This window comes from Protopterus annectens, chromosome 7.part0, assembly GCF_019279795.1.
Source record: "Protopterus annectens isolate FY-2018-M chromosome 7.part0, PAN1.0, whole genome shotgun sequence".
In the NCBI taxonomy this organism is placed as follows: Eukaryota; Metazoa; Chordata; order Ceratodontiformes; family Protopteridae; genus Protopterus; species Protopterus annectens.
The window spans coordinates 1,541,651,507-1,541,677,363 of NC_056739.1; the positions used below are offsets into that span (position 1 = coordinate 1,541,651,507).

Here is a 25,857-nt window from a genome sequence, read left to right on the forward strand (position 1 = left end):
GGGCTGGTAGGTAGGAAAAAACAGACTCCAATGGCAGAGAGAGTCTTTTCTTCTTGTTCACAGCTGGTTAGTGTGTCTTTGACTTTTGGCCTGAACAAAGATGAGCCATTGACTGGGGCATTCACAAAAGAAGATTTAAAGAGTTCCGCAAAGTCACACAAGTGCATCCAGGAATGTCTCCTTAGGGAAATTTCTGAACCTGCTGCCCTGCTCACTCCATCCACTGCATAAGAAATGAGCCTCATGGAGGAGTTGACCACTGAGGTTAAGGTGGAGAGCTGAGAAGAAACCTTGTCTCATACCCCTTCAGCTACTGAACCTTGGAGGGTATCTCCTAGCTCTTTCAGGAAATATCTCCGAAACCTAGTAAAGTGAGTCAGACAATTCAGCGATCTGAGTGCAAAAGTCACTGAAGAGAAGATGTGCTTTCCATATCTGTCTATCATACAAGACTCTTTGTTCAGTGGATGGACAGAAGATGACGTTTCTGAAAGTTCCTTTTTGGTGGCTGCTGCCACCACCATAGCATTCACTTGGACACCCTTGGTAAGAAATTCCTTGTCTGAAGGTGCGATGATGAATTTGTTTGTTCTGTGAGGAACAGGTTCCACTGAGTCTGGAGATTCCCATATCTTTCAACTAGCTAACTGCATCAGCTTGTCAAAGGGCAGAGACACCCAAGTGGTGGAAGTGTGAGACCCAAAAGCCTTCAGGTATACAGACTCCTCCTCAGAAGGGCTGATCGGCTTCCAGCTGCCTCTCTATTTTAGTATTTCCAGGATGCCTGTAAAGGAGACATCCTCAGAGGGTGACCATGGGGACCCTTCTGAATCATCAAGGTCTGCATCTGAAGTGAAGGACTCCTCTGGGGAGTTTAGATGCTTCCTCTTACATAGTCTCTTTCAAGGGATGTCTTCAGAAGGGTATTCTGGAAAGGTTTTGGAAAATAGGGGGTCGCCCGATGGGGCATCCTGAGGCCTTGGGTCACTGCGGCTTTGTGGATGCAGTGATACTGAGGTAGACACCAGTGCCTTTGCGGGAAGAATGTCCTGACCCAAGAGAGAGCCTGTCTGTGGGGACAGCACTCTCCTAATTACCTCAAAAGCCCCCTGCCCCTGATCCGAGGAGACTCCCTGCTCCAAAGAACCAGAGGGAATCGTTAGAACCAAGGGGGTTGACTCTGAGGTAGGAGCCAAGCTCACCTGAGCCAACACCCTGAGAGGCAAGTTCGGATCTGACAACTGTCTGATCCGACTGTCCTCCCTGGACCCGACTGGAGACTGTCGGCTCCTAGACTCCTCAAGTTCGGATGAAACTGAAGATGTCGGAGCAGTATTTGGGGCCAAAGATCCTGAGATAGGTCTCAGCTCCAATGGTTCCACTACCATCAGTTATGGACATTCTGGCTCTGAGGTTCAAGATTGGATTGGAGGAGGAATCAATGGTGACAGAGTAGGTTTGGTCAGTTCCAAAGCCCTCTGGATTAGATCCAACAAGAGTTTGGTGATCATCTGTGTCCTTAAAAGCCTCTGCACCACGTGATCCATGTCATCATCAGACAAGCTCCAGGAGCATCGAGTGAAGGGAGCAGGAGATCTGGAAGACTGCAATAAAGGAGACCTTAAAGTGGGAGATTCAAGTTCCAATTCAGGGGACTGTCTCCACACATGAAGCTCCAATGGCACTGGTACAGAAGGAGCCGAGGCAGAAGGCTTCTTGGGCTCGACAGTCTTCGGGTCTAAAGAAGAAACCTTAGGTAACTTTTCTGATGGCTCCGATTGAGCGCTCAAAGAAGAGAAGCTTTTCCCTGACTTGTCTGATTTTGGGATTGACTGGATTTTGAAGGACCCTGATCTTCAATTGCTTATGAAAAAGGATCCTCTCAGGATGAGCTTGCTCTTTCTTTCTAATAATACTTTGTGACTAAAGGAGCGACAGATAGCACAGGACTCCTGAAGGTGAACTACTCCGAGGCAGTAGACATAAAAGGTATGTCCATCAGTTATGGACATTTTTTGGCTGCACTTTGCATATTTTTTAAACCCAGAGGGTTTAGTTTCCTTAGAATCTTTGGAAGACATGGACAAAACAGCTAATAACTCTAGGGGAAAACCAGAGAAAAAGTGTAAGTACAAGGCAGCATTACTACTACTAACTTTTTACACAGCACTCTTTTTTTTTTTTTTTTTTTTTTTTTAACAACAGCGATTAGCCAAACACACAGAAAAACGGCTGCCAATTAAAAGGGACAGAGGCAGCTCTCTAACTTAAATGAGCTAGCCCTGAGTATTTAGAGAGGAAAAACAAAGGGAAAACCAAAGGGGAAGCCCTCTAATTTAACAGGTTAAGGCAGTTCTCTAACTTAAACGATCTAGCCTATTCTTACAGGAAAGAAAAACCCTCTAACTAAAATGGCTTTATAAATTTAATGCTGGGATATGGAAAGCAAGACCTAATGGAAATAACGATTGCTGACAGCAAAAACAACAGCAGAAAAAGAGCAGAACACAGATAATTTACTTAATAACAATTAGCTAGAATAAAAGTATTGAAAAATGTTTAACAATTTTCAAATATAAAGCAGAAAAAGAACTACTTAGCCAGAGCCAGTATGAAGAGCACCTGATCTTGTTTATCAGCAAATGAGATCTGGGGAACTCTCATAATGCATCATGGAATAGGGTTTTAGCCACAAGCTAGTGGAAGACCTTGAGCTTTGTATAAGGGGGGAGTCGAAACCAAGGATCGGTTCCAGACCCAACCTGCTAAGAATGAAGGTGAGACAGGACAATATCACATCATATTTTCCACTTACACATATATATCATTTCTTGTAGCAGGATTTTTAGCATCCTTTAGTACATTATGCCAATCCTCAGTAAAAGGAAAAGGTGCCAAAAGGGTGTCAAAATGTTATCATCTGGGAAGTCAATTGAAGTGCTTTCAGGCTGGGGTGTATCAAACAAACCCTGTCTTGTGTGAGTAAATCCAGTTTGTCAAGAAGCCTATGATAATTGCCCTTGGCCATTCTCAAAAGAAAGGAGAACCACTGCTACCTGAGCCAAAAGGGAGTCACCACCACCATCTTTAGAGCCTCCTTTTGTATCTATAGTAGAATGCTATGTATCAATGGAAAGGGTGGGAAAGAATATAGGAACATTCTCATCTATTAGAATGAGAAAAAAGTTATGTACTCACCATAACGTTCCATCTGAGTAGGTAACTTCATTTGTCAGCAACCTGTGGGTATCGGATCCGACATGGATCTGAGCCGGCAGCTTTCCAAGCTAAAGATCCGAGCTCTCAGCTCCTCCCTCTTACCTATAATACCCTGATACCTCCCTCTTGTCCTCAGATCGAGTTTTCCAATTTATCAACCAACAACAGTCAAACATACTCGAAAGAGAAACGCTAACCTGATGCGTAACAGAAGGAACACATTCTGTTATGAATATGACCACGAAACAGGCTAAGGGGAAGGAGGGGGGTTGGTTGCTGACAAATGAAGTTACCTACTCAGATGGAACGTTATGGTGAGTACATAACTTCTTTATCTGAAGTAGTTAACTTCATTTGATCAGCAACCTGTGGGACAGAGTCCCAAGCTACCAAAAACCTGGTAGGTCCTCATGGAAGGATATTCCAGAGTACTGCGGAGCCAAAGGCTGCCCTACCTCTGAATATCAGATCCAGCTTATAATGAGAAATGAAGGTATGAGAAGAGACCCAAGTAGCCGCTGAACAGATGTCATCTAAGGGAACTCTTGACCAAAATGCTGCAGAGGTAGCCATAGAACGTGTAGAGTGAGCATGAACCCCCAAGGGTTCTGGCCGACCGGAAGCTGTATAAGCATGTAAGATGCAGTGGGATATCCATCTAGCTAAGGTAACTTTTGTAACTGGCTTGTCTAAGGACGGCTTAGCGAAAGACACGAAAAGCTGCTCCGATTTGCGAGAAGCAGCTGTCCTGTGCAAGTAAAATCACAATTGTCTATGCACATCCAACAAGTGCAGTCTGTATTCCCCTTTGTTTTGAAAGTTGGGGAAGAAAACAGGCAAATTGATGGTTTGATTGATATTGGTCTCGGAGGCCACTTTAGGCAAGAATGAAGGATTAGTCCTGAGAGATACTCTGTCCTTATGGAAGACCAGGTATGGTGGTTTTGTACAAAGGGCTTGAAGTTCAGATACCCTTCTAGCTGAAGTAATTGCAATCAAGAAGGCAGTTTTCCAAGATAAGAATTTTAAGTCAACGGAAGCTGCAGGTTCAAAGGGTGGACCAGTTAGAGCTTGAAGAACTAAAGTTCAGTCCCATGGGGGAACCGCATTCTTGACCGGAGGTCTTAACAGAAAGGTGCCTTTCAAAAAGGTCTTGCATATCTTAGCGGAAGCTAAGGGTCCAAGGTTGTCCCCGATGTGGAAATGAGAAATGGCAGCCATCTGAACCTTCACAGTAGAAGAACTGGCCCCTTGATGAAAAATGTGGGACAGAAATTCAAGAACTGCTGGAATGGGAGCCATAAAGGGGTCCAAATCCCTATGTTTGGCCCAGATGGAAAAACACTTCCATTTACTCTTGTAGATCTTCCTGGTAGAGGGTTTATGTGCCGCTACCAGAATAGATTTCATGGAAGACGAGATACTGGGAGTCCTAGCCACTAGTGGAACTGAATCAACCAAGCCATGAACTTGAGGTCGTCCAGGTTCAGAGTTTGCAATCCCGAAGGATGAGAGATCAGATCCGGAATGAGATCTAAGACCCAAGGAGGAGCTATGATGTGAGACCGCAGATACGGGAACCAGATCTGACGAGGCCAGAATGGGGCTATGAGGATTATTTTGCTCCCCAACCGATGAGCTTTCTGCAGAAATTTTGTCATCAGCGGAAGAGGAGGATAAGCATAAAGAAGACCGGGTGGCCAAGCATGAACCAGAGCGTCTCTGGGACTCTCCCCTGGTGGGGGAATTAGAGCAAAATATTTGCTGCATTTTGCGGTTGAAGGAGATGCGAAGAGATCGCAGCAAGGCTGACCCCATCTGAGGAAGATCTGTTTCACTACTAAGGGGTTTAGAGACCACTCATAAGGTGTGAGGATAGAACAACTCAGCTTGTCCGCTAGAATGTTGGACCGACCCGGAATGTGCATTACTATCAGAAAGTGGTTGGTGGAAATCGCGCATTCCCAAACTCTCATAGCCTCTCGACAAAGAGGGTAAGACCTGGTTCCTCCCTGTTTGTTGATGTACCAGACCACCGCCATGTTGTCTGTCTGAATTGCAATAGTCCCTGGAGGAAGAAGATCCTGAAGGGCTTGCAACGCTAAAAGCACTGTCTTCCTCTCCAGAACATTGATATGCAGAATGGTCTCTACAGGGGTCCACGTGCCTTGGACGGTTCTGCCCATGCAATGCCCCTCCACCTGAGGTGAGAAGCATCCATGGTCAGCGTGGTTTGGGGTTAAGGCATCACAAATGGTCTCCCTTCCCGAAGCTCTCGGGAATGAAGCCACCAAAGAAGGGAGTTCCTGCAAACCCTGCTTAGGGGAATCGGTGAATCCAATGGGTGTAGGAGGAGGGACCATTGGACCTGAAGGGTCCATTGAAGGACTCTCATGTGCAGCCGAGCAAGAAATGAAAGGCTGATGGCTGCCGCCATGGATCCTAGGGCTCTCAGAACTAATTCTGCGGGTGGGGCTGGGGACTGTAGAAGTGCTATTACATGGAGTGACAAGGTGCGTAACCAGTCCGCTGTCAGAAAAGCCTTGGACTGAAGCGTGTTTATTCTTGCCCCTATGAAATCCAGAACTTGAACAGGATGAAGAGTCGACTTCCTGAAATTTATGGTAATGCCTAGGTAATGGGCCAAGAGTAAAGAATAATCCCTGGCAGAACAAAGTAGATGCCTGGCGGGGGCGGTGAGGAGCCAGTCGTCTAGGTATGGAAAGACCTGAATTCCCTGAAGTCTCAGGTGGGCTGCCACAACTGCCATGACCTTGGTGAACACCCTGGGGGCTGTGGTGAGGTTGAATGGAAGAACCCTGAACTGATAATGACTGGCCCCCTGCCGAAAGCGGAGAAACCTCCTGGATCATCTGTCCATGAGAATGTGGTAGTACGCATCCTTGAGGTCTATGGAGCACATCCAGTCATTCTCCTGCAGAAGGGGGAGAATAGATTGTAGAGTGACCATCCAGAATTTCTCTTTGGCAATGAACAGGTTCAAAGTTGACAGGTTGAGAATTGGCCTTTAGTCCCCCGTCTTTTTTGGCACCAAAAAGAACCTGGAGTAATTGCCCAACCCGGACTGCTCTGGGGGGACGTGCTGGATGGCCCTTTTTTCTAGTAATTTCTTTATTTCTGAAGCCGCAGCCACACTCTGATTGGGTGGGACATCGGGGAGGTGCTTCCCTAATGGGGAAGATTCAGGAAGGGAATAGAGTAACCTCTGGATATTATTCGGAGCACCCAGTGATCTGTAATAATGGACTCCCAACTTGCTAGATGCTCTGAAAAACTCCCCCCAACTGCCTCCAGAGAGGGACAGTCAGGCAACCCCTCAGGGCTGCTGCACGGGTCGGTCGGAGAAGGGTTCTCTCGACCCAAAATTCTTCAGCCCCCCTTTGCCTCCGGGCTGGCATCCATCTTGTCCTCCCCTGCCTCTAAAGGACAAAGGGTCCGGAGCGGGACGGGACTGCTGAGACTTCCGGAGCCACATCTTCTTTTGCCCTCTCTGGTTCCTTGAGAAGGACCTTTGAGGAGCAGAGAAGTGGATTCCGATGGCAGACAGCTTCTTCCCATCTTTCTCGCTCTGGAGTAGTGTGTCATGAATGGTTTTGCCGAATAGCGTAGAACCATCAAAGGGAGCGTTCGTGAAGGACGCCTTGAAGTGTTCCGCAAAGTCACAAAGACGGAGCAAGGTGACCCCTGCTCCACTGGCTCTAGCCGCCCCCTCCATGGCATGGGAGAGAAGCCACACAGAAGTGTTAGACATTGGCTTTAGAGTGGCCATGAGAGCCGAGAAGGTTTGTTTGTCCTCAGCCACCATGGACTATGGGGGAGACCCAGCGTACTCTTTTATGAGGTTCCGCTGAAACCTAATGATGTGTGCTAGATAATTCAGCACCCTTATAGAAAAGGTGGCTGAATCAGACATCTGCTTTCCAATGCGGTCCATCGTCCGAAGCTCCTTATCAGGAGGATGGACCGAGGAACTTTCTTGTGCCAGTTCCTTCTTGGTGGCAGCTGCCACCACCATGGCATCTACCGGGGAACCTTTATTCCACGCTGGATTGTCAGAAGGGGGACTAAGGATTTTATCCGGTTTCCTAGGGATTGGCTCCACAGTGTCCGGCTCCTTCCAAGCCCTGGTAGTAATCAAGTCTACTAGGGGGTCGGCCAGGGGGGAACACCCAAGAGGTAGACAGGCCTGCATCAAATGCCTCCAGAAACACAGACTCATCCGAGGAAGGTTTCTGGGCTGACCACCCCCCTCTTATGCGCAGCATCTCCATAATGTCTCTAAAGGAGACGTCCTCTGGGGGTGACCTGGGGGAACCTTCCCCTTCTTCTAAGTCCGTGTCCTCCATGAGGGACTCAGGGGAGTACAAGTGACTCCTCTTACACTTTTGTTTATGAGGGACCTCCTCGGCGGGACTGTCTGAGGAGGGCTCACCAACAGGGTCCTGTTCCTCTACGGGAACTAACTGAGGCGCAGACGCAGGCTGTCCCTGGGGTCGGATGATGGAAGACAGGCCCATATGCGAGGGAGTGAAGGGTGGATCTGTAGCACAGACCGGGGACTTTGAACTCCTCGACAGCACCCTCTCCATCACGTCGAAAGCCGAAGGTGAACCACTCTTCCCTGGCTCCGAGAGTAGACCCCTCGGCTCCGATGTGAGGACCGGTGTCCGAGCCGATGCGATCGGATCCAAAAGGGAAGCGTGCTCCAACAGAACGGAGCTGAAGACACACTCACCCCTGCGGATCCGAAGCTCGGCTTTCGGCCCCGAGAGCTCAGATCCGAAAGATGACCCGATAAGCTCGAGAGTAAGGCTGGCGTCGAAGTAGCAACTACTATCGGTGTTGACACCCCGGCTCCGAGACGACTCGGATCCGATGGCTCCGAAACCCGATAGTGGATCAGAGAAGGAGCAATGGGTGCAAAGAAAGAGGCCGAGCTCCCTCCCAGAGGGGGGGAGGCAGGAGCACTCCATCTGCATCTGGGCCTGCAGGAATCGACTCATCATCCGGTCCATATCTGCGTTGGACAGACTCCTGGTAGACCTAGAAGAAGTCGTCGAGGCAGGCCGGGAAGGCCACCTAAACGACTTCAAAGGTGACTGGGACTCCTCCTCCGGCTCTGGAGAGAAGCGTGGGGAAAAGAGCCGAGAGGGGGAAGACCTGGAAACCCTCACGGGGGAACAAATCAATTTAGCCGGCGGAGCCGAAGGGGCTGATTCGGCCCGCCGCTTATGGCTCTTGTGCCTATCCCTCTCCTTTTCCTTCTCTCTATGCCTCTCCTCTTTCTTAGAAGAGTCCCCCTCTCCCTGAGAAACAGCAGGAGGTTGAGTCCCAGCCAGGGGAGGGGGAGCAGAAGGCTGGACAGTCACAGCCGCAACTGGCGCCACTGAGGGAGAGGAGGAAGAAGAATCCAGGGGCAAGAGTCCCGCCAGGATTAGCTTGTTCTTCCTGTCCCTCAGAGTCTGGGGGTTAAAGGCCGCACAAATCTGGCAGCCCGATGTTAAGTGGGCTACCCCCAGGCAGAGAACGCACTGAGTGTGGCCATCTGCTGGGGACAGCTTATGACCACACTCAGCACATTTTGAAAAAATGGCCTTAAGGCCCTAGGCCATCACACTCAAGCACACACCCTAACACACACAGTAAGGGGAAGGGAAACACTAATTTACTACTAAAAGTAATTAAAAAATGGTTTAACTAAACTACGGGTCTACTACACACACTCACACACCAAAATAGCTGTAATTTTAACAAAAAATCTCCTAAATTCCTCTCAACTAAAATGCTAAGAGCTCGTCCCTTATGCTTCAGAAGCCGCGGCAAACGAGATCTGAGGACTGGAGGGAGGTAGCAGGGTATTATGGGTAAGGGGAGGAGCTGAGAGCTCAGATCATTAGCTTGGAAAGCTGCCAGCATGGATCCCGGTCAGATTCGATACCCACAGGTTGCTGATCAAATGAAGTAAACTACTTCAGATGTATCTGTTTCGAGATCTATTTGGAAAGAATCATGGAGCAGAATTTCTTTATCTAAGGTGTTCCCTGCAGTTGAATCCTGTGTGCAGTTTCCATTCATAAGAGTCCTGCTTAGCCTGTTGGCTATAATAGTTTGCTCTGACAGAATGTTTGAAACTTTAAGAATCAAACTGAATTGAGATACTACTTTCCAGGCATTCTTGACAAGTTTGCAAAGCGGGTAGGATCTGGTATCCCCTTGCTTGTTTATACAGCACATCATTATGGTATTTTCTGTGATTTTTACAGAGATCCTGGAAACCAGAAATAACTTAAGACTTTCAGCACACTGGTTACTCCAACAACTGTTTGACATTTATGTGCTTTTGTCTGTCTGTCTTGTTCCACAGACTGTGCACTTTCACCCCTTCTGATACAGAAACCCCAGCAAAGTCTGAAGCATCTATTGTGACAGATTTAGAAGAGGCAGAATGGAGAAGGGAAGATCTTGACTGAGGAATAAATAATCCAAGCACCACAGTAATTCCATTCTTACAAACCCAGCACTCATGTTTTTAAGAAAGGAGTTACAAATCCCAGCATTACAATATGAAACTATAAAGTTATTGATGGTGAGACCAGACTAACATGAGGTGCCCGGAATTTTTCTCATGTGAAGTTTGGCTAAGAGAATCATTATAATCACAGAAGCCTGAAACTCATCGTTCTGAAAAATTCTGTGGCAAATTACCAGAGAGTGGTTAGAAAAGCTCAGTATGTTTTCTTTGTACAGTTCTACCTATGGAAGAAATGCCCTTCCTAATGAGGTATCCAAAAAACATCCTAGAAGAACTATTCTGTAGGAAGGAATGAGGGATAATTTCTGTAAGCTCACCTGCAACACCTGACTGAGAAGGACTTTCTTGACATATCAGAGAATGTAGACAATTGTAAGAAGAGTCTGCAAATATAAGACAACCATCCGAATATGGAAAGATAAAAATGTGTTGAAATCTGCAATCAGCAATTACCAGTGTCAGACACTTTGTCAATACTATTTGTATAGTACTTAGACCAAAGGGTAAGACAGAGTATCCAGATATAGAAAATCTTTAAAAAAAAAGGCTGAATTCCTTGCAAATTGTATGTTATGATAAGCATCTTTTTATGCCTGATGCTACTATCAAACTGAAGGGGGAATGAGTGAAAACAAAGTCTGGGGGGATTAACATCTTGAATTTTGAGACCTTGACATACAGACTAAGAAAGAAGAAATGGAGGATTGGTTTCTAGGTTCACTCTTTTTTTTTTTGCACAAGAAAGATATTAAAATAAAAATCTTTGCCTATCTGATCTGGGGGCACTAGTTTTATGACTGCCTGAGACAACAAGTGCTCTAAAGCAGGGGGAAATGGGGAGAAACATCCCTTGTCCTGTGAGAGTAGATTTGGTCAGCGAGGAAGCTTGTGGTAATTGTCCCTGGCCATTTCCAAAATAAGGAAGAACCACTGTTGTCTGAGCCAGAAGGGTGTCACCACAATAATCTTGGCAAAGTCCTTCTGAATATTCAGAATTAACCTGGTTAATAGTGAAAAGGGTGGGAAAGCATACAGGAATATTCCAGTCCAAGGAGCTGACTAATGGTTTGGGCACATGGAAGGTACCCTAAAACTTTGGAAGTTGGCCATCTGTCGCATCCTAAGCAGGATATTGTAGCAGTGATCTTAAGGAAGAATATCATGTATTTCCCATTTTGGATATATTACTAACAGATAAAAAAGGGGGACAACTGAGACTTAAAATATATTTAGGAAACAACTGGCCAGAAGCACCTTCCTAACATCCTTTAATACTCGTCCTAGCTTTTTGATTCAGTCACTCTCTCTCCTATGAAGAATACTTTCAAGCTCACGGAATCAGTTTAGAATAGACACAGAACCATAAAGATGTGCAAGATATCAAGAAAAGGTACCGAGTATGAACTGCAGTCATAAAATTCTGGAAAAGGCACACTATAGGGCTAAACAAAATTAGAACAGAGTTAATGCAAATTACCTCTACAAATGCAAAACTCTCTCTCTCTCTCTCTCTCTCTCCGTCTTTCTCTCTGTAATTGGTAATAAATTGGAGCAGCTTAAACTCTATGTATTACAAAGAATTATAACTGTGTTTCTTTGATCATAAACACTATATTACATGTTTTCAAAATGGTTGTGAGGGTGGCCTAATGGTTAAGGTGTTTGCCTTACAAACACAAAGGTGCAGGGTTTGAGTGTCACAAGGGATAATTGGCTAGGCTTAAATTGGCTCGCAAGGGTAGTTAGCCTAGTACTAATTTATCTATGAACCTATGATATCAGGATTCATCTCTTGAAACTTGCATTGCTCCACTCTCAAGACAGCTTTCTTGACATTCATCTCACAAAAAACATAATACAACTGGTTATGTTTAAAGAAGCAATCATACTCATCAGTTCTATGTTCCAGCTAACACATTTTGCGATATACTGTAGTTGAATACTTCAGAAGACCTAACAGAAAAGAAGACATGGTTCATTCTCAAGTATGGCACCATCTCTGGTAGAAATGAACAATGACCTGCCCTTATCTGTTTGTTTATATAGCTATCCTTCTATATCTATATAATTTTTTGTTTTAATACTGGATTTGTGTTTTTTTCTAGTGGTTGATTGGTGGTTTGTTTAGTGCAATTTTTATTTATAAGGAATGCTTTGTAGTATTAAGTATATCTTGAAGGCTCTGAGTCCTATCTAAGATACTAGTGTACCTTTGAATATTATAGGAACAATACTTGGTAAAGAGATCATGTGGCCATTAAGAAGTCTAACTATGAATAACAAATTATTTGAAGTGTACCTTTGAGCATTATGTTTCAATAAAGAATTATTTAAAGCATTAATATTATTCAGATTAAGTGATCAGCATACACCAAATGTATGTTTTTTCTTTATAAGCAAGTTGCTTACATAGTCCCATGCAATTTGTCTGGGTTTACAATTAATGCTGCAGGGGTTAAAGATGCAAACACTTGACAGACAAGATGTGTAAAAAGCAATATAGAAATGTATCTCATAATTTAAAGAATATATATACATATATATATATATATATATATATATATACATATATATATATATATATATATATATATATATATATATATATATATAGGTCCCCTACTAAATCCCGAATGCACAGAATCTCGCCGCCCAAAATACCAAGACGAAATGCCTGAAACCCCACATTACCGAAACGTTGAAAGCATGAAATTCAAAATCATGAAACTAATACATACATACATACAGCACACACAAACAAACATACACACACCCTCCCCCATAACCAAACAAACCACCCTACACTAAAGATAAGCAGATCCCCTGCACACACCCCTACTTTATTATTCTAACTCCAAGATTGCACAAACATATACACAAGACAAACTCACACCCACACATTACAGTCTCACACACACACACACACACACACGCACACACACGCACACACACACACACACACACACACACACACACACACACACACACACACACACACACACACACACACACACACACACACAGTCACAACACACACTTACACACACTAAAGCCCCTCACAAACACACTTACACACACATACTTACCTGAACCGTAAAACCAGAAGCGCTAACTCAAAATCCCTTAACATCGGGATTTTGAATTTCGCGCTTTCAACGTTTCGGTAATGTAGGGTTCGGGGCATTTCGTCTCGGATTTAGTAGGGGACCTATAAATATATATATATATATATATATATATATATATATATATATATATATATACACACACACACACACACACACACACACATGTACATATATATATATATATATATATATATATATATATATATATATCTACATTATAGATTATAATGGACTCTCCTGGGAGTGAAGAGGCCCTCCTTCTATGATGTCACCCTTCACAACATCTTTGGTTTGATCTTCATTTTTTTTAAAATAAGTAACCTACAGGCAGATGAAGACTGAACTCTCAACTGTCATTTGTGTGAAGTTCTACCCACTGTGGACTGGAGATCCTCCACAGAAAATCACTGTTGATGAGTTATGTCAGCGGTAATGCCCCTTTCTGGGTGTAAATTCCCCTTTCTTAGAGTTGGTGTGATTATGGAGTTGGCATGTATAAGTTTGGAGGTATGGGAAGCTTGCTATTCACATTAGGCGGTGCAAGGGGGCTTGTCCCCCTGTGAAAAACAGCTGCCTATTGAAATGCTGGCAGTCATAATGGTGAGTGCTGAAAAGCCAAAAAAAAAAAGAAAAAAAAGACCAAACACACTGGAGAAGATTGAATCTTGAAAATTGCTCTTTACCTTAAAACTTTTTCTTGCAGGGGGGAGGGGGGCAAGCTACCTTGTACCCCCAAAAATTATATATACCCACCTCGAGAATGCCACACCTTGGAAAAAGGGAATATTCTAAGAAATGACATCTTGGACTTGGTATATACAAGTCCAATCTTTTGGCCAATCAGTCTCTGCTGTTTGGGACTTGCTCTAGTATTTTCCAACATTTCAAATGAATGCCATGAAAAAATACTTAAAAAGTTTATTATTTTTTTTTGGAGGGGGGGGTGGGCAGTTTTTTTTTTTTCCAGGAAATGCAGTTCAGGGATTCCAGTCCTTAGTATGTTGAAATTTGTCCACTCATAGTAGATGGTTTTCTAACAAATACTGTCCACCCTGTAAGAATTTATCTCTAAAACTTAACAGAAGTTAGATTCTGCTGTATTTATTAACTTGTAAGACTGTCCTCTCCAGAGAAGAAAGCACGTACACTAAGTCTGCTTGCAGCTACTGAACAATTCTAAGTGCCTTTAGCTTACATTAAGTATGGTTATGATTTTTCTGCATGATGCCCTTACCTTAGTGGTGGGATATCTTTGACTTCAGGTGGCTCATGTAAGGCACTTTGAACGCAAGCTACAGGTGATAATAATTCCTGAATTTCATCTCTTACCACCGGAAATCCTATGGGACATTAAGCACTCTTGTTAAGTTATACAAAATGATACAATGAATAAACACAATTTCATGGTGCAGCTGCTCTTCAGATGTTCTGTTTGTTGCAAAGTACGACACAGTTCAAAACATTACAACAAAACAACAAAAGGTTAAAAAAGTAGCGTCATTTCAAGTGGTTGTTATTAATTCTTTTTGTTATAACAATTTCATATATTATGTGCAAAGTTAAGAAAAATACAGCTGAGTAAGATATTTATAATAACAACACAATTTCAAGATGTTGTCTGTGTAGTAAGCCAAAACATATGGATTTATTATCCTGGGGTCTTCCACTGCGGGAAGTCCCGCAGGTCTGGACTGCAACAGTAAATACACTCGAACATATGCAACTGTACTTTTGTGTTAGAGAAGCTAACACTTGTTCTGTTTGAACTAGCTAATCTGATTGATTAAGAAAACAGATTTACTGATTGCTCTGACCTCTGCAAGAAGGGTATCCGAATTGCAAGTTCTTATGGTGAGTCACCACTTTCTCATTTTCCATAGACAGGATTTCATTGAGAACTAATCTTTACTTTATGCCTGAAGTGGTGTCAGAGTTTCTTTAAACTAAACTATTCATCTCCCCATTTTCTTTCCTAAACCTAAAAATGAGGAAGAAATAATGCTCTGTACCTCAGATGTCCACAGACAACACTGGTAATATCTTGAGAGAACTAAATCCTCCAGCTCTTCGGATCAAATGTTCATTTCTTGTGAAGGTAAGAAGAGGCAGCCTATGACGTTTTGGAAAGAGCTGTATTCTAGTATTCTAGAAGCTGCTACTTGGTCCATTGTATATTCTTTTGTAAAGCACTGTAAGCTTGATTCTTTCTCTAGTTCCAGATCAAGCTTTGCTAGGACCAGTCTCCGGGGACTCCTGGACTCTTCTCTTTCCACCTCACAAATGTAGTTAGCTAAGGTAATCTACCCATATAGCTGGGGCTGCTAGTCAGTGATCTGTATGATGAGCATAGTACATTTGTGTAGGTAAAACTTGGCATAGTGTTGGATGCTCGAATTATCACTGTTGTAGTAGTCGCTCCCTCCCTCCATCTCCCTTGTTTTTTGATCTGTTTGTTATGTCAGTGTGTGGTATTTTTTTTTTTTCTTTCCTGGCATTGTCCTTTTAGGGCTCAGCCTTCCTCTTTACTGGCAGGAATGCAGGAAACCTCTGAAAAGCTTCATGCCCAAAAGTGTCTTTTAGTCAGCTCAGTTCAAGCTGCCTGACAGTTTGGGTGTGTGTAAAGTGTCCTGAAACTTTGGATGCTGGACAGCTCTCTTATCCTTCTGCAAGTTGGAAATAAAGTTAATTACTTAGATGTCACTATAGAAGAGACACATCAAAGTAGTTTGAGGACTAAGATACATAGAAAATGTGAACATTCGGACCATATTTTACATGGGCAAAGCTGCCACCCACCACACATTATAAAATCCATACCATATGGAAAATTTTTAACTATTAAAAGACTGTGTAATAGTCAGAAGGAATTTGGACAAGAAGTGGAGAGAACATTTAGAATGTTCTGCAATAGGGGGTATGATGAAAAGGTGGTCTGGGAGGGAGTTAGGAAGATGGATAGGAATAACAGTAAAGTTATTAGTAAAAACAGGTGGGGTAGTTCAAGTAGTTATGTATATGATAAGGAACATGTTCAGGAATATATATATTTTGTCTCCGCATATATTCTTTTTACGGAGAAATTAACAAGTCTGGTTAAATACTTTTGGGGCTTTTTGGAGAGAAATGTGGCCCTTTTAAACAATAAAAAATAAGGTTCTCTTATAAAAGGGGTAGGAGTATCAAAGATTTTTTGGTACACGGAAAATTTCAGATGTCCCTAGTGGAAAGAAGTTATACTGTGATTTTAAAAGGGACTCATCCCTGTGGAAAATGTGGTGTATATGATTTTGTAGTTAGGAGTTTTCCTAATATTAATAGTAAAAGGTTTCAGGAACAGGGTGCTTGTAACTGTGAGACTCTGGGAATAACTTAAATGTCCCTGTGGGAAATATTATATAGGAGAAAGCAAGAGAAGTTTCTCCATGAGATTAAAAGAACATATAAGGGACATAAAAAAGAATAAACAATCAAGCCCAGTAGCAGCACAATTGTTTGAACTCCACAGGGAGGGGACCCAGTAGGATTGCAAGCAGTTGTGTTATAACTGGTATATAATGATCACACGATTTTACAAGATATAAAATATAAATTAAGAAGAAAGGAATCAATTTTTATTTTAAAGTTTGAAACACTCTTTCCAAAAGGTTTAAATAATGTAACTGGAAATGTTTATTGTAATAAGATGGGAGACCAATAGTTAACTGATTCATTGTTTTATTGGCTAATTGAAGGAAATTAAAGTGTATATAATGAACGTGGGGAAGGGAAGATGGCATACTCTGTAAAGGCTTGCATAGCCGAGGCACTAGAGAATTTTACTGGTTTGTTTTTTCAATAAAACATTCTTTTTATTTATTCACTTGGCCTAATTTTGTCGTCTGGTGTGTTGGTACTACATTTGGAGAGGTTTGAGCTCTCTTATCCTTGTCAGGATACAATCCATATAGCTAAGGCTACTGCAGCAGTGTTCATTTGAACAGCTGCTGTTGTGGTGGATTTTACTTAAACAACTGAACTTTTGTATTTCAGAGGCTGTAATAAAAGAATGTCATTATAATTTTCTGAAGACACTAGTTTGTTTAATGTTTTATGCTGGACTGTACACATTCCTTGATATTTTAAGTATTAAGGAAGGACTAAGGATTGATCTCTCTAGTTATGCAATATTCAGGAGACTGTAATTATAGTAGGCCTTTACCACTGGAATCTTTAATTGGTATAGTTGAAGTGTATTGAATATAATCATTAAATGTGCTAGCACTTGTCCTGAATAAGGCCAGTAAAACACTGGCAACTGTGGCTGTCTGTTATCTCAGAGCACATAATGACTGTACCAAAACTCTGAATCAACTTTGTTTCTTTCCCCACTGGAAATGTCCCATAATCTCTAATAAGAAAAAAAAACTGTACTGGCCCCATTGAGGTATCAGACTTTCAGTTTTGATGCCTCCTTTTGAAATGCCTTGCTGTAGTGTCTTTAAATAAATGAGTCCAGTTTTCCAGGCTAGTCATGATATCTGCCTTGCTGGTAAATGATGAAGCAAGCAGAGGCAACACCAACAAGTAAAGTTAAAGAGTCTGCTGTAGAAGCCTCAGTGGAGTTCCCTTCAGCAACACTCTAGTGTCCCAGTGGGACTAGGCAGTGAACACTGTTACCTTTTTCATAGTTTGTTAACAAGACTACTGTATGGATCCAATATGGGAACAGTTTTAGACCTTGTCTGGGTGTAGAACAGAGTTCATTTAGGATACAGTATAAATAACACTGAGAGGATATGTGAAAGTAAATGTTAAATGTGTATGCAGTGTATATAAATGATTACAAATATGGGGAAAATATATCTGAAAATTAAGGAGTTTTATAAACCAAATGATGTGTCTGGTCAAAGCATGTACCATAGTATATGGTTTAATGTATTTATTATATTATTATTATTATTATTATTATTATTATTATTATTATACTATTTGGTAACAGGCTAGATAGGCTGGTCTGAAGATCATTTTCAATCACAACCCAAAAGAAAAGAAACAAAAGTAAACAACATGAATAATCAAGAAGCATACCATAAAGAAGAACAAATGCAAAATCAAAATTTTTAAAGGGTTTTGTAACAAACATACAATTGCATCAGATCCTTATGCTTGTTAAAGAGTGTTATGTATATTGAAAATTGCTGCATTATTAGTAAAACCAAAGTTATTTACAATATTTACAGTGTGTGCTCAAAGTCATTGTGAATTTCAACATTTCAGGAAAACAGCAGGACAAATAACAGTTGAATATGCGGACCCTTTAAAATATTGCAGGGTGACTGAAGCAGTAGCACTCTACACTTCAGTCCTTTACTGAAGATGTTTTGTATGGAAATCCTTGCTTAACATGAGGAATGTAATGGAGTTTAGGAGGTACATGTTTTAGCTAAAGACCAAAAAAAAAAAAGAAAAAAAAAAAGAAGTTATGTACTTACCATAATATTCCATCTGTGCTATCCATTTTCATTCTTCCTCAACTGATGGTTTCAGATCCATTCCTCGGAGCCAACTTGGCCATTGCTAAAGCTTGTGGCAATCAAAAACTCTCAAATGTCTCCCTTAACCATATTGCACTAACCCTAAATTACCTCAGATCTTCTTTGCTGATTTTTACCATAAAGAAAATATTTATCATGTATAAATAAGGGGATATAAAATTGCATGTACTGAGTACAGAAAGAAACTATACCTGGAGCTCAATATAAAGGGCAAATGATGTCCCTCTAAAAACTCATTCTTCCAGAAGTTTGTAAATAGAAAGGATAGGGGCTGGTGGGCAGGAAGTTGAGGAAGACTGAAAATGGACATCACAGATGGAACGTTATGGTAAATACATAACTTCTTTATCTAATGTTGTCAATTTTCATTCTATTCTCAACTGATGGGACAGAGTCCCCAGCTACCTAAAATCTTGGGTGGACTCTAAAGAAGAATATTCCTGAGCACAGTTAAACCAAATGATGCTCTGCCTCTGGAGACCAGATCCAATTTGTAATGAGTAACAAAAGTATGGGGAGAAGCCCAAGTTTCTTCTGCACATATGTCATCCATGTTGGACGTTCTGGAAACAAAAACTGATGACATTGCCAAGGATCTAATTGAATGAGCTCATAATGGTTGTGGTAAGGTAATACCCATTTTTTTATTAATAAATGAGTTACAAACAGCCATCTGGCTAAAGTTACTTTGGCAACTGGTTTGCCCAAATTCAAGTCTGAAAAGGAAACAAATAACTGTCTGTTTTTCTTATGTTTCTTGTTCTATGCAAGTAAAAACATAATTGTCTGTGAACATCCAATAAATGTAACATGTATTCACCTTTGTTAGCAAAATTGGTGAAGAATACTGGGTTGACTAATATTCAATTCTGACACCACCTTGGGAAGGAAGGCGGCATTCATTCGTAACATCACTCTGTCCTTGTGAAAAATCAAGTATGGAGGTTTTGAAGACAAATGCTTGAATTTCTTTTTTTTGAAAAACCTTTTTATTGCATTTTAAATCAATATGAATCATTATATAAATTTAACAAAACATAACAATCAACTAAAAAACAAATAAAACTATATACAAAGTCCGTAACAAAATTTTACATTGAGCAAAAGCATTAAATCTTTTCCAGTAAATCTTTCTTTTTGCCAATATAAATATTTATGTGTAATGTTTGATGTTCGCCCATAAATGGATAGTGCAGTGCTGCAGCGGTAGCATTGTCACCTCACAGCAAGAGTTTTTTTTGGTTTGATTCTTAGCTGGAGTGCCTTCTGTATGGAGTCTGCATATCCTCCCTGCATTCGTGCGGATTTTCTCCAGGTGCTCCGGTTTCCTCCCATGTTACAAAGACGTGCCTGGAGTGTTTCTCCCCGGGCCTCTGAAAATTGCCTTAGTTCCAAGTTGGACTTTCCTGGTAAACAAATGATAAATGAATAAATAAATAAACAGTTTGTAGTTCCTTATTACATATATTTTTTTGCTAGACAGATGCATTTTGTAAAAGAGAGGATATTTTTACTTTTCCAGGTCATTGTGATAACTTTTCTGGCAATAGCCATGATGGACCAAAGGAGAGGCACTTATGTTTTTGGTTTGGAATTTGGAGTTAAGACATTAAATAAAATCAAGGAATTTGAAACCATGCAATTGTCTGATCACAGCACTTTAGTAAAGTTTCTGAATTCTATTCAAAATAGAGCAACCATTTTACATTCTATGACCATATGGAGCCAATCTGCATTAAAACTTCATCACATCTCCAACATATATATTTTCTTTTTTAGAAATCAGAGCAATTTTATGTGGTGTTAAAAGGGTTCTACGTAAATAGTTCTAAGTAAACTTTTTCCACTAAAGTGATGATGTGGTATTATTTATAGATTTCAAAGATAATTTTTTATTGATGTCTGAAAAAAGTTACTTATTTATTTTGTTGAATAGTTCCAATAAGATAAATCAAACACTATAAACTCAGATCTTATAAATCATTGACATACAATACTTATTTTAGTCTCCCCACTATTAATTTTAAAGAAAAATTCTAAAATTTTAAGAATGGGGTTTGTATTCATGTTAAATGATATTTGTACTTTATTATTAATAAATTCCCTAAAAATTTGCATGTTTAATCAACTATTTCCCTTTATATTATATCTGGTCAATAGGTAATCAGCAGTATGTGGTTTATTTCCATTTAAAAACTGATACTAAAATTTTAAGACACTTTCTCTAAGATCAAGTATTTTACTTTGATTAAATGATTCCAGACAACCATTAGTATAAGTTATGGGAAACATTAAAATTAACAGACCTTTAATGTGATAATTGCTATTCATCACTTTTCTGAATATAGTTAAAATATAATTAATAAAAGGAATAGAAATACGATAATTGTTTGGTGTTCAGACAAAAGTCATTTATGATCCAATATATTTTATTAGTGTACAACTGAAAATTTGCATTTATTTCAGATATATTATTTGAAGTTAAAATTATTTCATGTAACCATTTCCACATTGAAATATAGGTAGAATTTAACCAATGACTCACTATATCTTTAATGGCTGAGTTACCATATAATTCAATATTTGGAAATCCAATTCCACTTTCTTCCCAACTTTTTACATGCCAGTCAAAAGCTATTCATGATTTTTGAGGATACCACAAAAACTTAAGTAGAATCAAATGTAATTGTTTGATGTTTTGTTTTTGGTCTGATGTAAAATCAATGACTGCATATAAAATAACATTTTTGGTAATACTATAATTTTTATCAAAATAAGTCTGTCTTCCATTGTGAAAAATACATTTTATTCCAATCAGCTGTTAGTTTTTATATTCCATTAACTAAAATTTTGTAATTTGTGGAAAACAATTCTTTCCAACTAGACTTTATAATAATTCCCAAATATTTAAGCTGCTTATTATCCCAACTGAATTCCTTATAATTTTTCAAAAAGGTATTTATTTTTTCTGTTTTATAATGATTAAAACTTAGACATGAAATATTTTATTCAATTAAGAATATGTTCTAATGAGTATTCTATGTCTCTGGTTGTTAAGAGGATGTCATCTGCAAATAGTTGACTTTTAGAACTATAATTATCTTTTATAGAAAACCCCTTTATCTTTGTATTTGTTCTAATAAAATTAGTGAAGGGCTCTATTGACAAAGCATATAACAAAGTGGATAAAGGGCAACCTTGTTTTGTACCTTTTACTATCTTACGGGAACTAGAGAAAAGTATCCAATTTTAACAAAGGATAAAGAATTCTTATATAACTTTATTTTATCTGTAAATTCTGAAGAAAAATTATATTTTTCAAACACTTTAAATAAATATATACAGTTAATAGAATCAGAATCTTTACCTAGGTGTAAGCTTATAATTGAACATTCATACTTATTCTTATTAGCGACATCTATCACTGATAAGAATCTAATCGCATTATCTCATACTTTACTATTTAAAACAAATCCAGTCTGATCATCTTCAATTATATTTGACATTATATAATTTCATCTTTTTGTCAATGTGGGCATAAAAATGCTATAATCCACATTCAAGAAAAATTGAATGATAAGATAAGTATAATTTTGAGTCTTTATCTTGTTCTAAAATAGGGGATATCAATGAAAATTTCCAAGAGGGAGAAATATTTGAAATATTTCTAACGTCTTCAAATGCTTTTAAAAGAATTATCATTGTGTTATCAGGAATTATTTTATATATCTCAGGAATTATGCAATCTAGACCAGGGGCCATTTTTACATGTTTAATATGCTCCTTTAGTTCACTGAAAGAAATTGATGCATTTAACCTTATATTTTGGTCTTTAGTCAATTTATGTTTTATATTTCCTTTAGAAAGCTATCAGTTAATTCACTATTTACTAAAAGTTAATTTACTATTATTAATTCATAATGTTTCCTAAACGTCTCTAATATGTTTTATATTTGTTGCTTTCTTTAGGTTATTATTAACTTTATAAGTAATCTCTTTAATATAATTTATGTTATTTAATCTTTTTGATCTAATGGCTAATTTTGCAAGTTTTTGGGATTAATAGAATATGATTGTAATTTAAGCTTTTCAGTATTTATTTTAATTTAATGGTTTAATATTTCTAAATGTTTCTGATGTAAAGCTTTCATTTCAGCTTTTGTGATCCTATCCAGTTTTAAGTTTAACTTAAGTTTATCAAATTTTGATTGTAAAACAATTAGCTCTTCATCCCATTTCTTTTTTTTTTTGTAGAGATACCAGCTTATGATTCTACCATATAAATATACTTTTAATGTGTCCCACAAAATAACATTAGTAACTTTACCATTATTATTAAATTCCATAAATAAGTTTAATTCCTTTAAAAAAACTCATTGAATCCTTTCATTTTTGTAATATAAGCTGGAATTCTTTGTGAAATGACTAAATTATTAGATTTTGTATTAAAATTAAATGTAATACCATTGTGGTACTTCATCAATTTTATAATATAACCCACTAGAAGTAAAAACTTTATCTACATTTGTTTGACTGCCAGCACTATATGAATAATGTGTGTAATTAAGAGAATTTGACAATTTTAAATTTATGAAATAATTTGGCAGTGGCATATAGTCTAGGTTTTCTATCTTAGTAGTATTTCTTTCTGATAGAATGCAATTGAAATCACCAGCCAATAGAATTTCTCCTTTCAAATATAGATTTATAATATCTAAATATTTTTGTTACTTTAGAACCAGCTCCAGGAATCCAATAAACATTCACAAAACTGTAATGTTTTTTATTGATTTCAAGTATTACTAGACCCATCATTCCATTTTTATCAAAGTAAGTATCAACTACTTTAGGCATATTCACCGATTTCTTCCACAAATTAAGACTGCCTCTCCTTTTTGAGCTGTAATGCGAGTCCACAAGTATTGAATAGCCTTTAAATAACATCTTATCTAAATCCATTTTTAGCAAGTGTGTTTCTTATAAAAAACAATAAAAACTTTATGTTTATGTTTAATTAAACTACCTCTCTTGATGGGATTATTAAGAACATTAATATTCAAAGAAATACATTTATAAGCTGCCATTTTTAAATAAAACAGCTCTAAAAGAGTTAAATTATTGTTTTGAGTCAAGAAGCCATATTTAATTTTAATAAATTTTGTTATGGACAAGATCATTAATCTAACTACTAACAATCTAATTGTAGTAATATTTACACTCCCTAACATGGAATAAAACATTTCTGGTTTGATGAAATAATCATGCAAGGCACTTTCAATCATCACCCTATTTACTACCCAATCACCACCTATTGCTACTACCTCTAAACTTAAACTATTTATCAAACTATCTTAGAATATAAAACATTCTCCTAATATCTAACTCTTTTACAAATCAAGCCATAATATAATATCTAAATCTTAACACTATTACATAATAATCACATTTTCAATAATAAAAACAAACTTTCTATTAAAATTATAAATTTATAAGCAAAATTATCTATTAATTATACATACATTTTTTATCTTCCTACAATAAAACTGTCTTAAACTATTGAATTATATTACACACCTTAACATTTGACTTTCCTGTGATTAATGTAACGATAGAAAACTGAAGAAGCTAACTATGATTTATTAACCATACTCATATATTTTTCAGTTTGTCTGCTATCACATCGGAATTTCCCAGAATCTGCATTGCTATAAGAAAGATGGTGGATGAGATCACCCACTGCCACACTCTGAGCACTTGTCAACACAAGGGATAAGATCTAGTCCTTCCTTCTTTGTTGATGTACCAAACTACTGACATATTGTCCATCTGAATTGCAATAATTCCTGAAGGAAGAGCATCTTGGAAGGCCTGCAATGTTAAAAGCACTGCTGTCATCTCTAAGACATTGATATGCAAGTTGGCCTCTTTGGGGGGGGGTCAAGTGTTTTGGACTGTTTTCCCTAGGAAATGTTCCCCACCCCAACTAGGAAGGGTACATGGTTAATATGGCTTTGGGCTGAGGGGGGAATGAACAGACAGCCTTGTAGAACCTGATCTCACTGAATCCATCACCTGAGATCTCTCTTGCATATCTGAGTGATTCATATCAGAGTTAACATGCTATTGCCACTGACACTAATCCTAGAGATTGAAGGACCAAGCAGCTGAAATCTTGGTACTACAGATTATTATTCTGATGTCTGATCTTACAGTTTGAACCCTTGGGGGGGGGGGGTAATGAAGCTATCGCTAACTTTGTATTCAAAACTACTCTGATGAATTCCAAATTTTGAGTTGGTTCCAGTTGAGACTTGTCACAGTTTATGGTTATCCTCAGATGAGAACATGTCTGGAGAACCTGATATCTTGACCTTATTAATGGATGCCTGGTCAGGGCAGTAATGAGCCAGTCTTTTAGATATGGAAACACCCAGAATCTTTGCAGTCTCAAGTGAGTTGCTACTAATGATATACATTTGGTGAACAACTAATGGTTGTGGTGAGACCAAAGGGCAGAACTCTGAATTGGTAATGACCGGCTCCCAGCCAGAAGTATAAGTACTTTCTGGATTGTCTGTTCATCTTTATGTGATAGTATGCATCCCGAATATTTATCAAGCAGATCCAGTCATTCTTGACCAGGAAAAGGAGAATAGACTGAACCATGACCATCCAAAGCTTGGTTCATCAAACTGACTTGTTCAAGTTCTTGAGATCCAAAATTGGTCTCCAGTCCCCTGTTTTCTTTGTCAAAAAGAAGCTTGAGTAAATACCAGATTCTATCTGGTCTGGTGGGACCTCTTGGAGGACTTTATTTAGCAGCTTTAGTATTTGAAATGCTGCTTCTTCCCTCTGAGTGGGTGGAACATCTGGGATTTTTCTTGAGATTAGAGGTGGAAAGGAAAAAGGCATTATGTAACCTCTGGAAATATCTAGCCAGGCTCTCTGGTGCAGGGATAATTGGCCCCTGATTGCCTTCAGAGGTGGTCAGTTAGGCTTCATTTTAGGAGTGCTGGTAGGGTCTGTCAAAGAAAAAATCTATGGACCTCTGGTTTTGCAGGCCACCTCTGCCGCAGGTGCTCTGGTGACTGTTGGAGTCCCCCCACCTCTGGGGGAAGTTCCTCCATGTGTGTCCTGAAATGGACCAATGGATTTCTTGAACCAAATCTTTTGACCACCTCATTGATTCCTAGAGAACGATCTTTAAGGAGTCAAAAGCATTCACCCACAGCAGAGTCTTTCCATCCTTCTCATGCCTGGATAATGTCTCCTTCACTTTGGGGCACAAAACTCACATAAGTGTATCTAGGCATGTCTCCTGAAAGAAATACTTGAACCTGCTGCCCTTGCTGTTCCTTCAGCTACATGCAAAATGAGCCTCATGGATGAATTCAAAATAGATTGCAGGGTAGCCAACTGAGAA

At 39.4% G+C, this 25,857-nt stretch overlaps 1 protein-coding gene across 1 annotated transcript in view; it reads right to left on the reverse strand.

Moving 5' to 3' along the window:
- Window positions 1-25,857, reverse strand: part of CFAP92 (cilia and flagella associated protein 92 (putative)) — a 1,173,156-nt gene that overhangs the window by 802,898 nt on the left and 344,401 nt on the right. Inside the window, exon 6 of the mRNA XM_044078084.1 lies at window positions 14,135-14,240. Within this exon, the coding sequence (XP_043934019.1) occupies window positions 14,135-14,240 (106 nt within the window). The remainder of the gene's footprint in view (window positions 1-14,134; window positions 14,241-25,857) is intronic.